At 47.0% G+C, this 15,091-nt stretch overlaps 1 protein-coding gene across 1 annotated transcript; it reads left to right on the forward strand.

Moving 5' to 3' along the window:
* The first annotated feature begins 1,382 nt into the window (after positions 1 to 1,382).
* CX3CR1 (C-X3-C motif chemokine receptor 1) lies at positions 1,383 to 12,400 on the forward strand. Its single transcript, XM_075495592.1, has 2 exons — positions 1,383 to 1,456; positions 10,755 to 12,400. The coding sequence occupies exon 2, from the start codon at positions 10,769 to 10,771 to the stop codon at positions 11,831 to 11,833; it is 1,065 nt and encodes a 354-aa protein (XP_075351707.1). The 5' UTR covers positions 1,383 to 1,456; positions 10,755 to 10,768; the 3' UTR covers positions 11,834 to 12,400.
* The last annotated feature ends 2,691 nt before the right edge of the window (positions 12,401 to 15,091 follow it).

Below are 15,091 nucleotides of genomic sequence, written 5' to 3' on the forward strand. Positions count from 1 at the left end.
GCTCAGCCCCGAAGCTCAGCCCAGGAAGCTGCCCTGCCAAAGTTCACATTTCATAGGACAGGCATGAGCACTAGAGAAGAGGAAATTTAAACCCAAATAGGCTCGGCTTGAAGAAAACATTGGTTTTCAATGCAGCTATGAATTAAGGTAAGAGACAATTATATTTTACCTATAATTTGACAGAGCAGGATGACAAGAAACGGTGTCTCATGAACTTAAGGAAACTCTCCACTGCTTAGTGCTTGGAATCTAAACGATATTTAATTTGGGTAAAAATGATGTGGGTAATGTTTACAAATTGTGAAAGTAGAAAGGGGAATGCTTTTATTAGTCGAAGTGAACCAGGGCAGAGAAACTTTACTCAGTGACTAATTAGTTGTGGTACAAGAAATATTAACCCTGGCTAGAAGTCCTCAAGGTTAAAGCAAAAGGCTGATAGATGACTATTGTGCAGCATTAGCCCAGAAGGACAGACTAAGAAGATACAGCCCTTCTACCTCATTAGATGGCTTTTGTTAGATGTCTGCAGGTATTTCACAACTCACCGGCACTGCTTGCTTTTAGTTTTGGTCAGTGAACCAACATCCCAAACACCACTGAAAGACAACCCAATACAGAAAATCTGATAGAGACGATAGAAAGTGTCTGATGCGGACAGACCAGCAAGAGAATGGCAGAAACTCAAGAAACTTGAAAACCCAACTTTCTGTATGACCGCATTACTTAATTTCTCTGTGACTCAGTTTTCCATAGGAACGACATTGCACAAAGAGGTCTGCTGGGTTGGGTGAGACATTTCGGTAATACAGTGGTGGCAGCCCATTAAGTACTTGTGTGATATAAACATAGATCCAGAAACAGCAGTTCCCAAAATCTGGTCTGTTGGGGCAAACCCTGCGTGGAGGCAGCGCAGCCAGAGGCAGTGAACTGGGTGACAGGATAAAAGACAGCAACTGCAATGAATTACAAGGGTCTGTGCAGTGCAGAAAAAGTCCAAAAGGGAGAGGAAAAGGCTAAAGTTTGACAAAGGAGAACACGTAGTAAATCGAGAGTAAATCACATAGTAAATGTGATCTTCCCAGGAAGAGGCTGGCAATTCCAGAACTTAAATCTCATCCGGACACAATCAAGAGGGGATAATGTGCGCTGTTCTCTAAAGCAATGGAGAAGATGATTTAAGAGATCTCCCATTTCTAGAGAGCCTTCTCAGATTTCTCAAGGATGCCGAGGCAATGTGAGCTTATTAATGACAAAAAGGGGGGCAAAAAGTAAATAGGTGCTATGATAAAGGCAGCGAGAGGATGGAGTGAATGGTAACCGTAAAGAAGTACGAACAGTGCACGTAGCTACAAACAATCATCTGTTTTCACTGTCCCTTCAACAGAAAATACAAAAGAAATTTGAATGCCGCTTAAGAAGGGAAGGCCTGGGGAAAAGAAATACTGAGGAAGAGCAGGTAAGAGAAAACACCGGCAAAATGCTCAGCTATACGTATAAAAAAAGCTACAGAGTGTCACGAGCAACTGTGCAAGCAGAAAGGGCAAATAGGGGAACTAACAGGCTGTGGGAAATACCTGTGAAACAAATTTTCCAAGAAAATCCTGATCCTGTCAGTCACCATCCAGTCAGATGACAACCCCAAACACCCAGTGCCCATGGGCAGCTCCTGGGAAGGCACCTGGTCCCTCCCCAGCTCTGCCACTGCCCCCCAGCAGCTGGGTTAAAGTGCTCCCCAGAATCAACACAATTCTCACACCGTTTACCTAATTTCCCATCCCCTGGCCGGTCCCTGGGGGCAAGACACTGCCTGGAAAACATCTCAGGTGGCAGAGGCTCTGCAGAGGACCCTTGTGGTCTCAATCTGGCCATAAGATTGGGACCACAAAATCATGACCCCGAGAGTCATGGATGAAAATTTCAGAACCATTTCAGTGATTTTTGAGCCTCAATTTTAAGATCCAAGGGAGACGCAGGAGTCTGAATCATACTGTCATATTTCATATGTCATAGGTCATATTTCCTAAATGCATAAGTCACTTCTGAAACAGATATTTAAGGCTCTGACCTCCTTAGGGCCAGATTTCTAAAGGTACTTTGACCGCCAGAGGTTCAGACCAATGTCTCGTCGGATTTTTCAGAAGCCCCACAGTGCTTAGCTCCCATTCAGAAGAATGATTTGAATCAACGATGGCACCCCTGGAAAGTGACTTGACATGACTATCTGCATCTTCACTTGCTCAAGAGCCTTGGTCATGCCCTGAAACCTGAGCCTATTCCCTGCTCCATTAAGGAGCAGGTGGGACCCCCAGTGTGTGGGCACCAAGTCTCCTGCATGGCCACCCTGTCAGCCTCGGAGGGGCTTTGTCCTCCCTGGAGTTGAAGGAAGGAGCTGAAACCACTGAAACCTTCAGCTTACGGCTTTTGCTATAAATACGCCAGCAACCGCAGGGGTGAGCTGCCAGGGGATTGGCAGGGTTTGCCACGGCCCCAGCAAACCACACACCGCTGCGGTACTGCTGTTCTACCGTACAGCTCACAGCAAGCCTTCCTGGCAGGGCGACAAAACCAGCAAGTGGAGGGATGTCGCTGGGGGCTAGGATTTGCCCGGGGCACGGGGGTTCAGTCCCCTGCGCCCGCTTTGCTGTGACGGTAGCACAGCCAGCCTGAGTGAGGCCACTGGCCCAGCCAGCTGGACCATGCGCTGACGGAGCAAGAGCAAGATCTTGTTCAAAATAATACTTCTGTGGTTGCTCTGAAGCAAAGGTGGTGAAGCCCTCACCGCCAGCAGAGACAGTAGTAAGTCCATGTTTTTGTGTTTTCTTTATAAATTGGAGTATACCTAGTTTTGATGTGATGGGTTAAGCTGACTCTTGTGCCCTGGTTACTTGCTGCCTTGCAGTTATCTCCAAGTTAGCATGGAGCATCTTTGAGAAAGCACTTTCCAATGCTATAAGGCCTTAGGTGAAGGTGAGAGAGATCCTGGGGATTTTGAACTCTATACTATGCCCTCCTACCCTCCATGATCTAAGCCTGAACTTATCAAATGTTTGGTTTTTTTTTAACCCAGAACTATTGGTTTAGGTTTGTAGATTTACATGCTGCTTATCTCCAGCTAGTGGTGTCTGCTTCTAACCTAGTTTGTGATGTTGGTGTAAAAGCTGTAGAACTGGTTCAGGGAGGGGGCATTTTTTTCATCTCTTTGACCTAACTGCCTTTGAAAGGGACCACAGGCCTCTGCAATATTCGAGCTTATATTTATCTTAATCAGCAGTGGTTTGATCAGCTTCCATTTCTGGGTCCTTTATTTAGGACACCTTAAATGCCCTAATTTTTGGAAAGCCTCAGCATCATGCTTCTGCACCTTGAATTCCACCTTGAGTTGGAAAATTCAATGATGAAGCAGCCCAGATCACTACTTGCTTTTAAAAAACTTATCCTAAAAGTCTTGGGGAGATCCTTCATAAATTAAATCACCCAAATTGATAAGCAATTATTAAGCTTGCAGAACTCTGCTGGGCCACAGAAGTGGTCCAGCTGATCTGATAATAAATCATGGAAGAAAGAAGAAATACCAAAGGAAGGAATTTCCTTACCTTAAAGTCATCAGGGAAGGACTGGGGGAGCAGGGAGCAAGGATGTGTCTGGGATTACACCACACCCACTCAGAAGCGATGGAGGATTGATAAAAGAACCTGTTAGAAGTAGGGAAAACGCGCAGGGTTTAACAGAGGCAGGACAGACTGGCTGTTTGATAACACCATCCCCATCCCCAAACTACGCTGCTTTCTTTCCACAGCCATCGTATAGCCTCCCCTCTAACCCAACCCCAGCCGCTGCTCCGTGCTCTTCACAGGACCCCACTTCCTTCCAGGGGGTCCCATCCCAGGATTTGGGCTAGCTAGTGCTGGTGAAGTACCTGGGGAGAGGACAGTTTGGCTTTTTCAGTCATATATTACCACGACAGAGCCATGGTTGTTAAGACGAGTGTGCCTCAATGGCCCGTTCGCTCTGCCTCCCTGCCTATCAGGGGCTGTAGGGTTTCACCCAGCACCCCGCTGCTGAGCTCCTCCACTGTGTCTGGCCTAAACCCGTTTCCCAGACTGATACCTTCTCTTGACGTGGAGACCCTCAGACATGCAAAAATCTCCTTTTCCTACCTGAAGTCTGTTCCAGTCATTAGCCTTTCACCGTTAAAAATGTGTATCTCATTTCTAGCTTGCATGTTTCTGGTTTGAATTTCCATGCATCGGTTTATGGTATGGCTAATCCCACTAAATTAGCAAGATTATTAACACAAGCAAAAGTGAAATCAAGTGTTATCGAAGTATGCCTACAGCCCCAGTATTAAGCTCTGCAATGGTAAAGTCTTCCCTCTTTTGTTCCTTCCCGTTTAGAACCTGTTTAAACACCCGCGGGTTGCATCAGCTTTTCTTACTGCGACATCTGCCTCGGAGCTCAGTTTCAGGGTCTGCCTGTATCGGCAGTCAGGTTTCCTCGTGGATGTACCCCCATTCTCGAGACATGGTCTGTGTTGTTTAACTCCAAGCGTGTCACTTTGGCTACATTAAAGCCAGCGTGAATCATCTGAGAAGCCCCAGATTACTCAGATCCGTCTGAATCACCGTCCAATTCCCTAACTCTTTTATCACTTCCCCCTGCCAGCTCTGATTCCCAATCTGCTTTCAGACCAATGATGAAAATACTGAAGAGTTTTTGGCTTTCCACTCGTCGTTCCCGCAGACCTTTTACAAGCAATATTCCTAGTTCAGTGAGGCTTCCTCCACCGATGGCTGGCTTTCGAGATCTGACAGCTAACCAGCCCCATTGTAACGCTTTGTTGGGGCTGTGTTGCTTTGGGCTGGAGAGATGTGTCAATCAAATAAGCAGGCAGTGCAAGTCAAAGCTCCAACTCTCCCATGCAGTACCCTTTGTCAACCTTGCAATCTCATCAGATGTCCAAACTAAAGCTTCTCTTCTATAAAGCCATGCAGACTGGCATTAGCTACACTCTCCCCCTTTACTGTTTAAATTTTATTTTGCGCAGGTTAAAGGTTAGGTTACTCTAGCTGTTTCTCCTTGCTTCCCACTTTCGAAGGTCACCATTCTGTCAGCTGCTTCCAGCACCTATAGAGGTGGAACGGGGAGAACACCTCCCCAGTTCAGGACTGAATAAAGACTGAGATTTAAGATTTAAAGTAACTGCATCTGCTGGGCTGGGCCTGCTTTTGACCCCAGCTATCTAACACGATCCCAAGTAACTCCAGAGACCGTCCCCTAAGAACGGAGCCACGCTGCTCTGAAAGAGAAGCAAAGTGAATTACAGGAACCTATACTTACAGTTGGGTGTAGGACTAGAAACCGTGCCCCGTCTCTGGTTAGTGTATTGCCCATAAGTGTAAGCTTTGTTTTCGCCATAATCCAAACCGTGGTTAGAGGTGTCCGCGGCAGTCTGGTGATTGCATGGTAGCTGATTGGCACCAGGCTGGTTAAGAGTTTCACCCAGAGTGCTATTAAGACTGGCATCCTTCCTGTTAGTTTCCACCCAGTTCTGGTTAATTCCCTTAAATCTCTTTTTTTGTGTATGTGTTAGAAGTGCCACCAGCACCTACAACATTTCATTTGGAGGTACCTGAGGACATCCTTACAGTCTTGCCGAGAACCACTGGCCGGCAAGAAGCAGATGGGTGTAGTCGCAAATGCATAAAAGCAACAGCATTGTATTTGGGTAGAGTGGTGGCAGCTCAGACCTAAGGGTGAGAAAGGCATACACGCCCGTAGGGTTTCACAGGTGTTCCCACAAAGCCTACAGCTTCCCTGGGCCAGCTGAATTGTCGTCATGTTCAGCATGCACTGAAAATACGCTTTGCTTGCATGAGAAAAGCATGTAAGTCAGCCTCACCCAGAAATGCTGACTAAGGTGTGAAAATCTTTCTGAGGCTTAAATACTTTTATCAGCGTATTGTGCAAATGTGAAGCGTGACCCTCTGGCAGAGGTCTGGGTGTAGGGGTTTTTTTAACTTCTTTTAATTTGGTGATGGCAGAGGCATCACAGAGAGGCAAAGTGCTTGCAGACCCCTCTTCTTGGCAGTAAAGCTTGTAAGGTGGCACTTGGCTGAAGTGCCAGGGGTGATAACTGGAAAGATCAGATGCATACACAGGATTTGGCTCTTGTGTCATCCAGCCTGACGCCAGTGCTGTTTGAAGGTTGAAATGCAACTTCTGTTGCTTAGAGCAGTTTGTGGATCTCCTGTAATTTCGCTTCCCTATGTTTTACATACAGCGCACATGGTTGTTGGGAATAGCTGGGTTGAGAAACAGGGGTTTTGGTCCTGCAGACTATTGTCTTTCAGATAGCTATAAATGTGATTAAAAGCAGAAGTGTTTGTGGGGAGTAGGGTGTAAAACTGCTGGGGAAATCTGGAGAGAGAGCAGAGCAGTTGAACAGTTCCATGAGAAGCAGAAGTGAATCTACTATTTCCTGTACTCAGCAAGGGAAAATGTCTGGTGGAGGGACCTCGCAGCCCTGCAGCCCTTCTCCAGTGTCCTCTACGCTCTTCAGTTCGCTTTGTCCCTTAGGTGAACATTTATCGTAAGCACAAGAGAGAAAATTGGGTTGAAGCTGACAGTGAGAAGACTATAGCACGTGCTGCGGTGGGCTTTGCGAGGCTGATAGAGAATACCGGGCACGGAAAGATGGAGGATGGGCAGAGCTAAATTTCCTCGCTTTAGGGTGCGATAAAATTTCATCACATTATGCCTATCTGGTATGGGCTGGGGTTTTGGGAGCCCTTTGGAGTTTGCAGCCCACCTGTTGAGTAACATCAGCTTAAACTGAGCAAGGTGGAATCAGAGGAGCTAAATAGTCAAAAAGAACTGACAGCATTGCATATGCAGGATGAGTGGCAGTGGGAGGATATGAGTGTGTGGCTGGTGATATACAAAATCCAGGAGCTAGAGCATGAACAAGCCACAGATTGTGCCAGCAGTTTCGGATGCCAACGTCATTTTGGTAAGTGCAGTTCTCACTTGCCCCTGGATGTGTAATGCAGCATCTCGCCCTTCCCGTTGGTGTAGGTACTATGGGCTTTGCAACCACCCATCCAGGGGTAAAGGAAATAATTTGCTACTGTAGAAATAAATGGTCCCCATCAGTGAGCCAGAGGAGATTACCTGACTGAAAAGGTACTTCAGCAAAAATCTCAGCCCAAGTGATGTTCCTCTTTACTTCAATAAGGCCAGGAGTTCATCCTGCATGTCTGTGTAAATGTTCTCCTGTGAAGAAGGTGGCCGCTCCCATGCTCAGCTTTCTCTCTGGGCAATGCCAGTGGGCGCAGCCTGTGCAGAAGTCTGCCAGACCCCCGAGGGCAAGCAGACTCCCCGTGGTGGGACCTGCATTTCCTTACACGTGTGAAATCCTCCCTGCACCCAACAAAGCACAGTGGCTTGTACAGACACCTATGGAAACTTCCCAGAGGAACAAGCTGCCTTTCTAGACACGAATTAAGGGAGTGAGCATGGAAAAGACCAGCACAGCTAGAGACTCTCGGAGAGGAGAGTAAACCAATCTGCTCGCTCTCTCTGTCTCCAGATCAGGGATTTCACACGGCACACGCAGTCGAGGCAAGCACCACCGAGCAGCCCTCTCTGGATGCCTGCACAGTTAGCAAAGATGCTAACGGGATACAAGTAGGCATCAATCCATTTTTTCCTCTGTGCATGATGGGACTTCTGCTTGTCACACCAGGAAAGACATGGCTGAAACAGGAGCTTACATGGCAGAGAAGAAGCTGGGGCACTTTGCAGAGACATCATGGCCTCTGTCCGGCTTCGTCGCGGAGTCACGAAGTTAGGACGGGACTTCTGGAGGTCTCTTGTCCAAACCCATGCTCAGAGCAGGGCTGGCCATGTTTCAGGTATCTCCACGGATGGAGATCCCACAGCCTCCCTGAAGCCCTGTTCTGCTGTTTGACCTGGTGTTTGATTTTTTTTTCCATATAGTGAATAACAATTTCCCATGGCCATTGCCTCTTATTCCTCTGAGGAAAGTTGTCTGCTTCACCTTCCTCACTAGAGACAACCTTCTCACTAGATCCCCCTTGAGATGTCTCTTCTTGAGGCTGATCAAACTCAGTTCTCGGCATCTTCTCACACACCAGGTGCTCCAGCCCCAATCATTTTGGTAGCAGCTACTGCACGCCAGTACGTCGGTGAGGAACGAGCTGTGGAGCACATCAGCCCACAGAGTAAGATGGAGGCTCTGGCACTGTGCAGATGGGTGCAGTAACAGCTCAGTGGCAAGGAGCTGGGTGGGCTGGCGTAGCGACTCATATTCGGCCCAAAAGACTTGGAGTACCCCGACACTTCTTTTCATTTTAAAGGCACATGCTGCATACATTTAGTCTCAGAAGAAGAGAAAGAAAACCATCAGGATGGGAAGGCAGAAAATGATGGGCTATTGGGATTACTCATTTTTGATATCTCCTGCTCATTTTTGTATCCCTCAATAGGGTAGACAAAGTAATGACTGGACAGACACATGAAGAGATGAGGAACCTGTCACATATCTCTGTAGGCAACTCTAATTAGTTATCTCACCAGTAGAAACTGAGTACCTTGTTTGCAATTGCGGCCAGCTTCTGCCCCAGCACCTAGGCATTTCCTATTCGTCCCCTTTAATTCCACTGGTGTCAGATACCACATCTCCAGAAGCTGGAGAATTAAACTGAGCTGCAAGCAAGGGGCTGGACAGTTCAAGTGGAAAGGCGCTGCAAGAGCCGCTCAGCCCATCGGCGTGCCTGCCTGCTGCAAACAGCCTTCCCCGCACCGTGCCCATGCCCCGAAACTACCAACGCTGAGACAGCCCTTCTTCTAGCCCACTTTTTCTGTGCAAAACCACAAAGACTGTTTTCTAATGACTGGGCACTTCTCATGTAAATGCTTTAGGGCCAACTAGGCTTTGAACTTTCAGAATAAGAAGATATTTTAAAATGGAGAGCTTGCATTTCCAACTAGCACAAAAAAAACCCTCTTTGAGAAATTACTACAAAATAAGAGGCCAGAACTTCATGGCCCACACCACAAACGGCACTCTGGTGATGAGGCATTAGGAGAAAATGTCACTATGGTCACAGTAGCCACCCATGGGGGAGTTTGTTGTAGTTACCGCTATGTCGTATGAAACTTCTTGGGCAAGGACTGTCTCACATCTCAGGACATCTTTATTTCATGCGTAGTCTTGCAAGGTTTATTTTAAACAGAGGCTATAAAAACTATTGCTATCAGTGGAACGTAGACATGTAGGCTGGGATTCCAACCACTTTGCTCTAAGCGTCAGGAGTAGGAGTAGTTATATACCATCGGCATCTACCACTGAGTGATGTGCCTGTGCTCTCCTTACAGTCAAAAAGAGTTTCATCAACGTGGTCGGCAGAGTCTGGAAAGCAGTCTGTCTTGTCTTAAAGCATATTTGGCCTGACCTGCATTGGAGCAGATGTGCTGCTCTTCATTGGCTGTATTGACTACATCTCCCACTAACAGGAGATGTAAACATCTATATTAGAGACAGCTTATGGTCACTGAACCGAGTCCCTTCTTTACAGTCAACAGGGGATCCTGTAAGAAGATTGCAACGCTGTGACCGAAGGGTAGTTATTAGTTGCAGTTTTGTTATCACTGACCTTTCCTTTCCGTCTCAGCTTTAACAGGCTGGTTTGGCCGTGTTGTCATCTCCCTGGGCTTCTGCACAGTGTATCACACTCAATTTCCTTCATTTCCTGCAGCGAGAGCAAGTTACAGATACTTACAAGCTCTTTGCCCCAACCAGGGAGCAGGCCGACTGCAGTAACATCTGCACCCCTCTAGGATTTTTGGTTCCCTGCGAACAGAAATCTTTGCGGAGACTTGAACGCCACCTCCCAAGGGAGCGCAGAGGAACTGACGGGTGCCCCGGGTTATTGGATGTGCAGACCGGTGAGCCCAGAGGTCACACACCTGCACCCCATTCTCTCTTTGGGTGCAGCCTCCAAGCTAACAAGCCCTGGCTCCAACCTGACTACCTCGCAGCCAAGGCAGGAGCAGTCACGAGATGCTTTGGCGCTTGAGGAAAAGGGTCAATATAGTTTCTCTTCCGTCGATCATAGGGTGATTTTTAAAAAAAAAAACCTCATCAAAGATATGCTTGCTCCCAAGGGATGCCCCAGTGCAAACACTGCTCCTCCCAAGCGTCGGCTCAGACCTGGCCAAACTGGGCGTCTTACCACGCTTCCACCCTGGGGTTAACGTGTAGTGCAAGACTGGGCTCTGTGGGCGCTGGGTGGTGTTGACAAGCACCGCATGCTGATCAACAGCTACGTGTGAGGTATCGTTTCCTGCCGAGCACTGCCCAAGACTGGGAGGGCACCTGCATTTCTCACGCTGCGATGCACCACCTGCAGAGCTCAGTCAGTCGGATGTTGGTTTGCTGCTGCTTCGGCTGCTCTTCTGATAAGCAGGGGCTTATTCGACAGCCCTTGAAATTCTCATTTATTTTTTCTTATCCTAAAGAGCTAATTTGCAGTGAAGGACATGTAACAGCAGAGTCTGGGCTTTTGTTAGTAACTACCCTCACCTCCGCAGTAATACAACTCGCACTAACTCAAATAGTGACAAAATCCCAAAGCGTGTGTGTTGGTGAGGTCTCTCAGTATTTTACCATAGCAGATACTGGATCTCTCTCTCTAACACTATTCTCTTTTCCCTTTTCATGTTGCCTCTAGCCAGAAAATTCAGCATGACGGAAGCATTCACAGAAACGACAGCTGAATACGCTTATGATGAACACGCTATTTCCTGCAATAAGACTGACATCCAAGAATTTGGGAAAATATTTCTGCCAATATTTTACATTGCAGTGTTTGCTCTTGGCCTCACAGGGAATCTCATAGTAGTTTTTGCCATTGTGAAAGAAGGCAGTAAAAAAAGCATCACTGACATCTACCTCCTGAACTTGGCTATCTCAGACCTTCTCTTTGTTATCTCCCTCCCCTTCTGGGCTTCCAACACGGTGCGTGGATGGACCCTTGGGACTATTCCATGCACAGCTGTTTCCTCGCTGTATTACATTGGTTTCTTTGGGGGCATGTTCTTTATCACTGTTATCAGTATCGACAGATACTTGGCCATTGTCCGGGCAACATATTCTCTGAAATCCAGAATACTGAAACATGGCGTTCTTATAACCTGTGGAGTATGGGCAATAGCGGTTTTAGTTTCAGTGCCACATTTTGTGTTCTCCCAGCTGGTAGAAAACGACTGCATTTCTGTCTTCCCCCAGGAGCTGGAGAACATCTGGCTGGTGTTCTGCAATGTGGAGCTGAACACCATCGGCTTTTTCATCCCAGTCTGTATCATATGCTATTGCTACTGTGGGATCATCAAAACCCTGCTGTCCTGCAAAAATCAGAAAAAAGCACGAGCCATAAAACTGATCTTGGTTGTGGTGGTCGTGTTTTTTGTGTTTTGGTCCCCCTACAACGTAGTGGTTTTTCTAGAGACTTTAAAGCACTATGAGTTATTCACAAGCTGCAGCCAAATTAAATCATTGGACTACGCAATGCACCTGACCGAAACCATTGCATTCTGTCACTGTTGTCTCAATCCTCTTATCTATGCCTTTGCTGCGGAAAAATTCAGGAAATACCTTTATCACGTCTGCTTAAAGCACTGTCCATTCCTATGTTTCTGTGGCCCCTGCAGTCACTACCAGGTTACCTATTCAGCTAGCTATGCAGAAAGCGTCGTGAACAGCAACATAACCCTGAACACCAGTGACCAGGATGGCTCTGTCTTTGTCTAAAAGGCTCTGTGAAGAAGAAATGTATGTAAATGCGTAGGGCTAGCCACCGCTGAGAGTTTGCCGTTACCCATATGAAGAAACAGCTGCACTGAATTGCTGGCATGCTTCTTGTTAAGCATTACATATTCTAGAACAGCGAAGATTTTAAAAACCACAAGCAGTACAATATGTTGTGAGAAACTGAAAGAGTTAATCTCTCAAACGTTGTGGCGAGGCGAGGCGACCCAAGAGGCCACCCCAGAGACCCCTCACGACGACAACCACCACCACCACCACCCCTGCCATGCCTGCGCAGAAGGTTGAGAACTTTCTAGGACCAGAACCGTATGAGCCCTCAAGGGGCGTAACGAGGGGCAGGGACTAGAGCATAAAAGGCAAACCCCCAAGGAGCCACCTGCACGCCCATCACTGGAGGACTGACATGCCTGTCATTGTCATCGCGGGATCCAAGGGTGGTGATATCTCTCTTCATCTCTCTCTCTCTTTCCTTTCCTTTCCTTCTTATAAATGTTCTAATAAGATTATACCGTTGCTAACCCCTTTATGCTTTCCCAGTTTTCTAAGCTGATGCGTCTCCACATTCAAGTTGCTTCTACCATAAATAAATCTACTATAAATTGATCGTTTGGTGTCGTTTCACCTTAATTTAGTTCAAGGGAATTTGCGAATCTAAGTCACTCCCACGTGAAGCGGAGAGGGACCTGGCAGGCAGACGCTGACTCTGCCGTGTGGCTACCCTTATCGTCCTCGTAACCCTTAGGCATAAACCATTGACCAAGTCTGAGACTAAGAGTGGATCCAGCCGCACCTAGACTCCTCTCTGAGAAGGAGTTCAGAAAGCAAGGGGGTCCTGTCTGAACCTTGTGACTCAACGGGAAGGCCACCTCTTTTCCCTTAGCCACACGCCAGACTCACGCCCTTCACGCGACATATTCGGCGTCACGATTTTCCTTCTCCCTCCCCCCGCGGTGGGATGTGACATATGTCAAGGCTGAACATGGAACTGAAGGGAGAAGAAGAGGGAAAGTGGAAGCAAAAGCAGCACTCTGTGCCTAGAACAGGAGATGGAGAAGAATTTAAGGGTAGGGAAGCTGTGGAACAGTTTCATCATCAAAACTCGTGCGTGTGTCGGTGTATGCACATGTGGTACAAACGTACATAGACCTAAACTAATTTTTTAAGGGAAGAGAGATCTCTTTAGTGAATGGTAGCTGACTGTTAGCAAAGGGGAATATTTTTGATAGTAAAGGGGTATATTTTTGATGCTATATATCTATACAGAAGTGATTTGGGGGATTATTGATTGCACAAATGTTTTGCCTGTGCTTTCATACCTAATAAAATAATACTGTTAAAAAAAAAGAGTTATTTCTGAATACATGTTTAGTGCCAACAATGCACTCAGTGTTTATAGCATGCAATAATCAGAGCAGGGACCATCCTTAAGGATTTAGGACCTGACCTGGAGCTGATCCAAGCCAGGCATATCTCCTGATTTCCGTGGGCTGTGGCCTGAGCCAGAGGCCAGTTTGGTGGAGACCTTCACTGAGCACATCCCCAAGCGCTCTGCTGAGCGAGGGGCTGCCAGCTTGATCAACGGGCATCAGCACGCGCGCTGGGACAACGGGAACCGGAGGTATGGGCTTGGGTATCATTGTGCTTGGTCCAAATATGGCATGATCAAGCTGTGAATTGCTTGCAGAGCATGGTAAGTATGTGCTTCATACCTGTGCTCCGCTTGCCACACGTTGTAAACATCGACTATGTCTATACCGTCATAGACAACGGCTTTTGGGACAAAATAACCGCTTGCCCATGCTGCTTACCACAACCTTCCTCAACCTTTGTGTCCGCCCCACCCCAGCTGATTTCCCCAGGGAAACCTGCAGGTGTACCCATATTTAACGTGTCCCAGATGACACATTTACCACGTGCACTCCACAGCCTCCAAATATCCTTTTTATTCTTGCAATCGCAATGCGTTAGGGGTGGAAAATGTCAATCATACAACTGGGAGTCCTTCCCCAGGGGCCTCCCTGGGAAGCTCCTGCCATCATCTGGTGCAAGAGCAAAGGAGGTTTTTGTTGGCACTGTGGACTGGAGTTAGGTGAATCGAAAAAGGACTGTTGCCATCTGTGACGCTGAGATCATCTTACAAGGAAAAATCAAGGACCAGTCTTACAAAACTAGTCCATGCCAGTGGGACCCTATTTCTATACATTGATGCAACTGGCAGTACGTCCAATCTGAAGAAATGCTCTCACTTTCCAGCTAACACAAAAGACTTGTTCTAGAGTATCAGGAGGAGGAGTAGGCCCTTTCTTTGTGGACCTTAGTACCACCTTCTTTCTAAGAAAGCTTGGAGGAGAGCCTCTCCATTAAGCAATTTTCCATATGCAATAATTCCACAAATATTAAATATTCTATTTTTTGTTACTGAACATTCAGCACATTCTTCAGTATAATAGCCCCTTTCCATAAAGTGCCTTGTATTAGGTGTAAATATATTCTATATCCTCAACTTTTAAAATTTCACCTATAGGTGGGCTTCCAGACCCCAGACTTACTGTCTAAGATTAAGGGTAGCATAAGTATCACTTGAATTGAAATTACTTTTCGAAATTCAGTCTGCCTAAGCAAGTGAGATAAGACAAATCCCTCTGTCCCCACCCCCAAGCAAGTGGTATTTTTAAGAAATGGTATTTTTGCAATGTTTTTTTAAAGAAATGCGAAGATGTGCAGAAAGAAAGAGGAAGGTAGTCTGCGACTAAACAAGAAGTCATCTGTATGAAATCGGCCCGTGGAGGGTGGATTGCCAGGCTGAGCAATGCAGTCTCACTTGGTTTATGTAACTGTCCTTTTATTTTTCAGATAATGGTGAGTTACTGAGTGGGAAGAGTAAAAGACACCTTTAAATATGATCCATGTGCTGTCTCCAGAATGAAAAGTGCAAGCCCAGAGCTTTCTGCCGGCTCTCTAGGAAAGGAGAGCCTTTTCCTGACTAGCCCCAGTGGTTTCCCAGGCATCCTGCCCGTCGCCAGCACAGTGCCTCACAGCACACACACCTTCCAGGTGCATCCCCCTGGCACTGCAGACTCGCGACTGTGAGTCAAACTGCCCTGCCGGTCCTGGGTCCTCTGCAAGCTGCAACGCGTGAAACTGCCTCTGCAAAAATCCTTCGCTTCCAAGTCAAGGGCCCCTCTTGACAACCTGCACTTCTCTCTTCCGTCTCCTTTGCCATACCGTGCAATGGAAGAC

Source organism: Mycteria americana, chromosome 2 (assembly GCF_035582795.1).
Source record: "Mycteria americana isolate JAX WOST 10 ecotype Jacksonville Zoo and Gardens chromosome 2, USCA_MyAme_1.0, whole genome shotgun sequence".
NCBI lineage: Eukaryota > Metazoa > Chordata > Aves > Ciconiiformes > Ciconiidae > Mycteria > Mycteria americana.

Coding starts and splice junctions, on each gene's coding strand:
- CX3CR1 (XM_075495592.1), top strand. CDS start 10,769: ATGACGGAAGCATTCACAGAAACGACAGCTGAATACGCTTATGATGAA.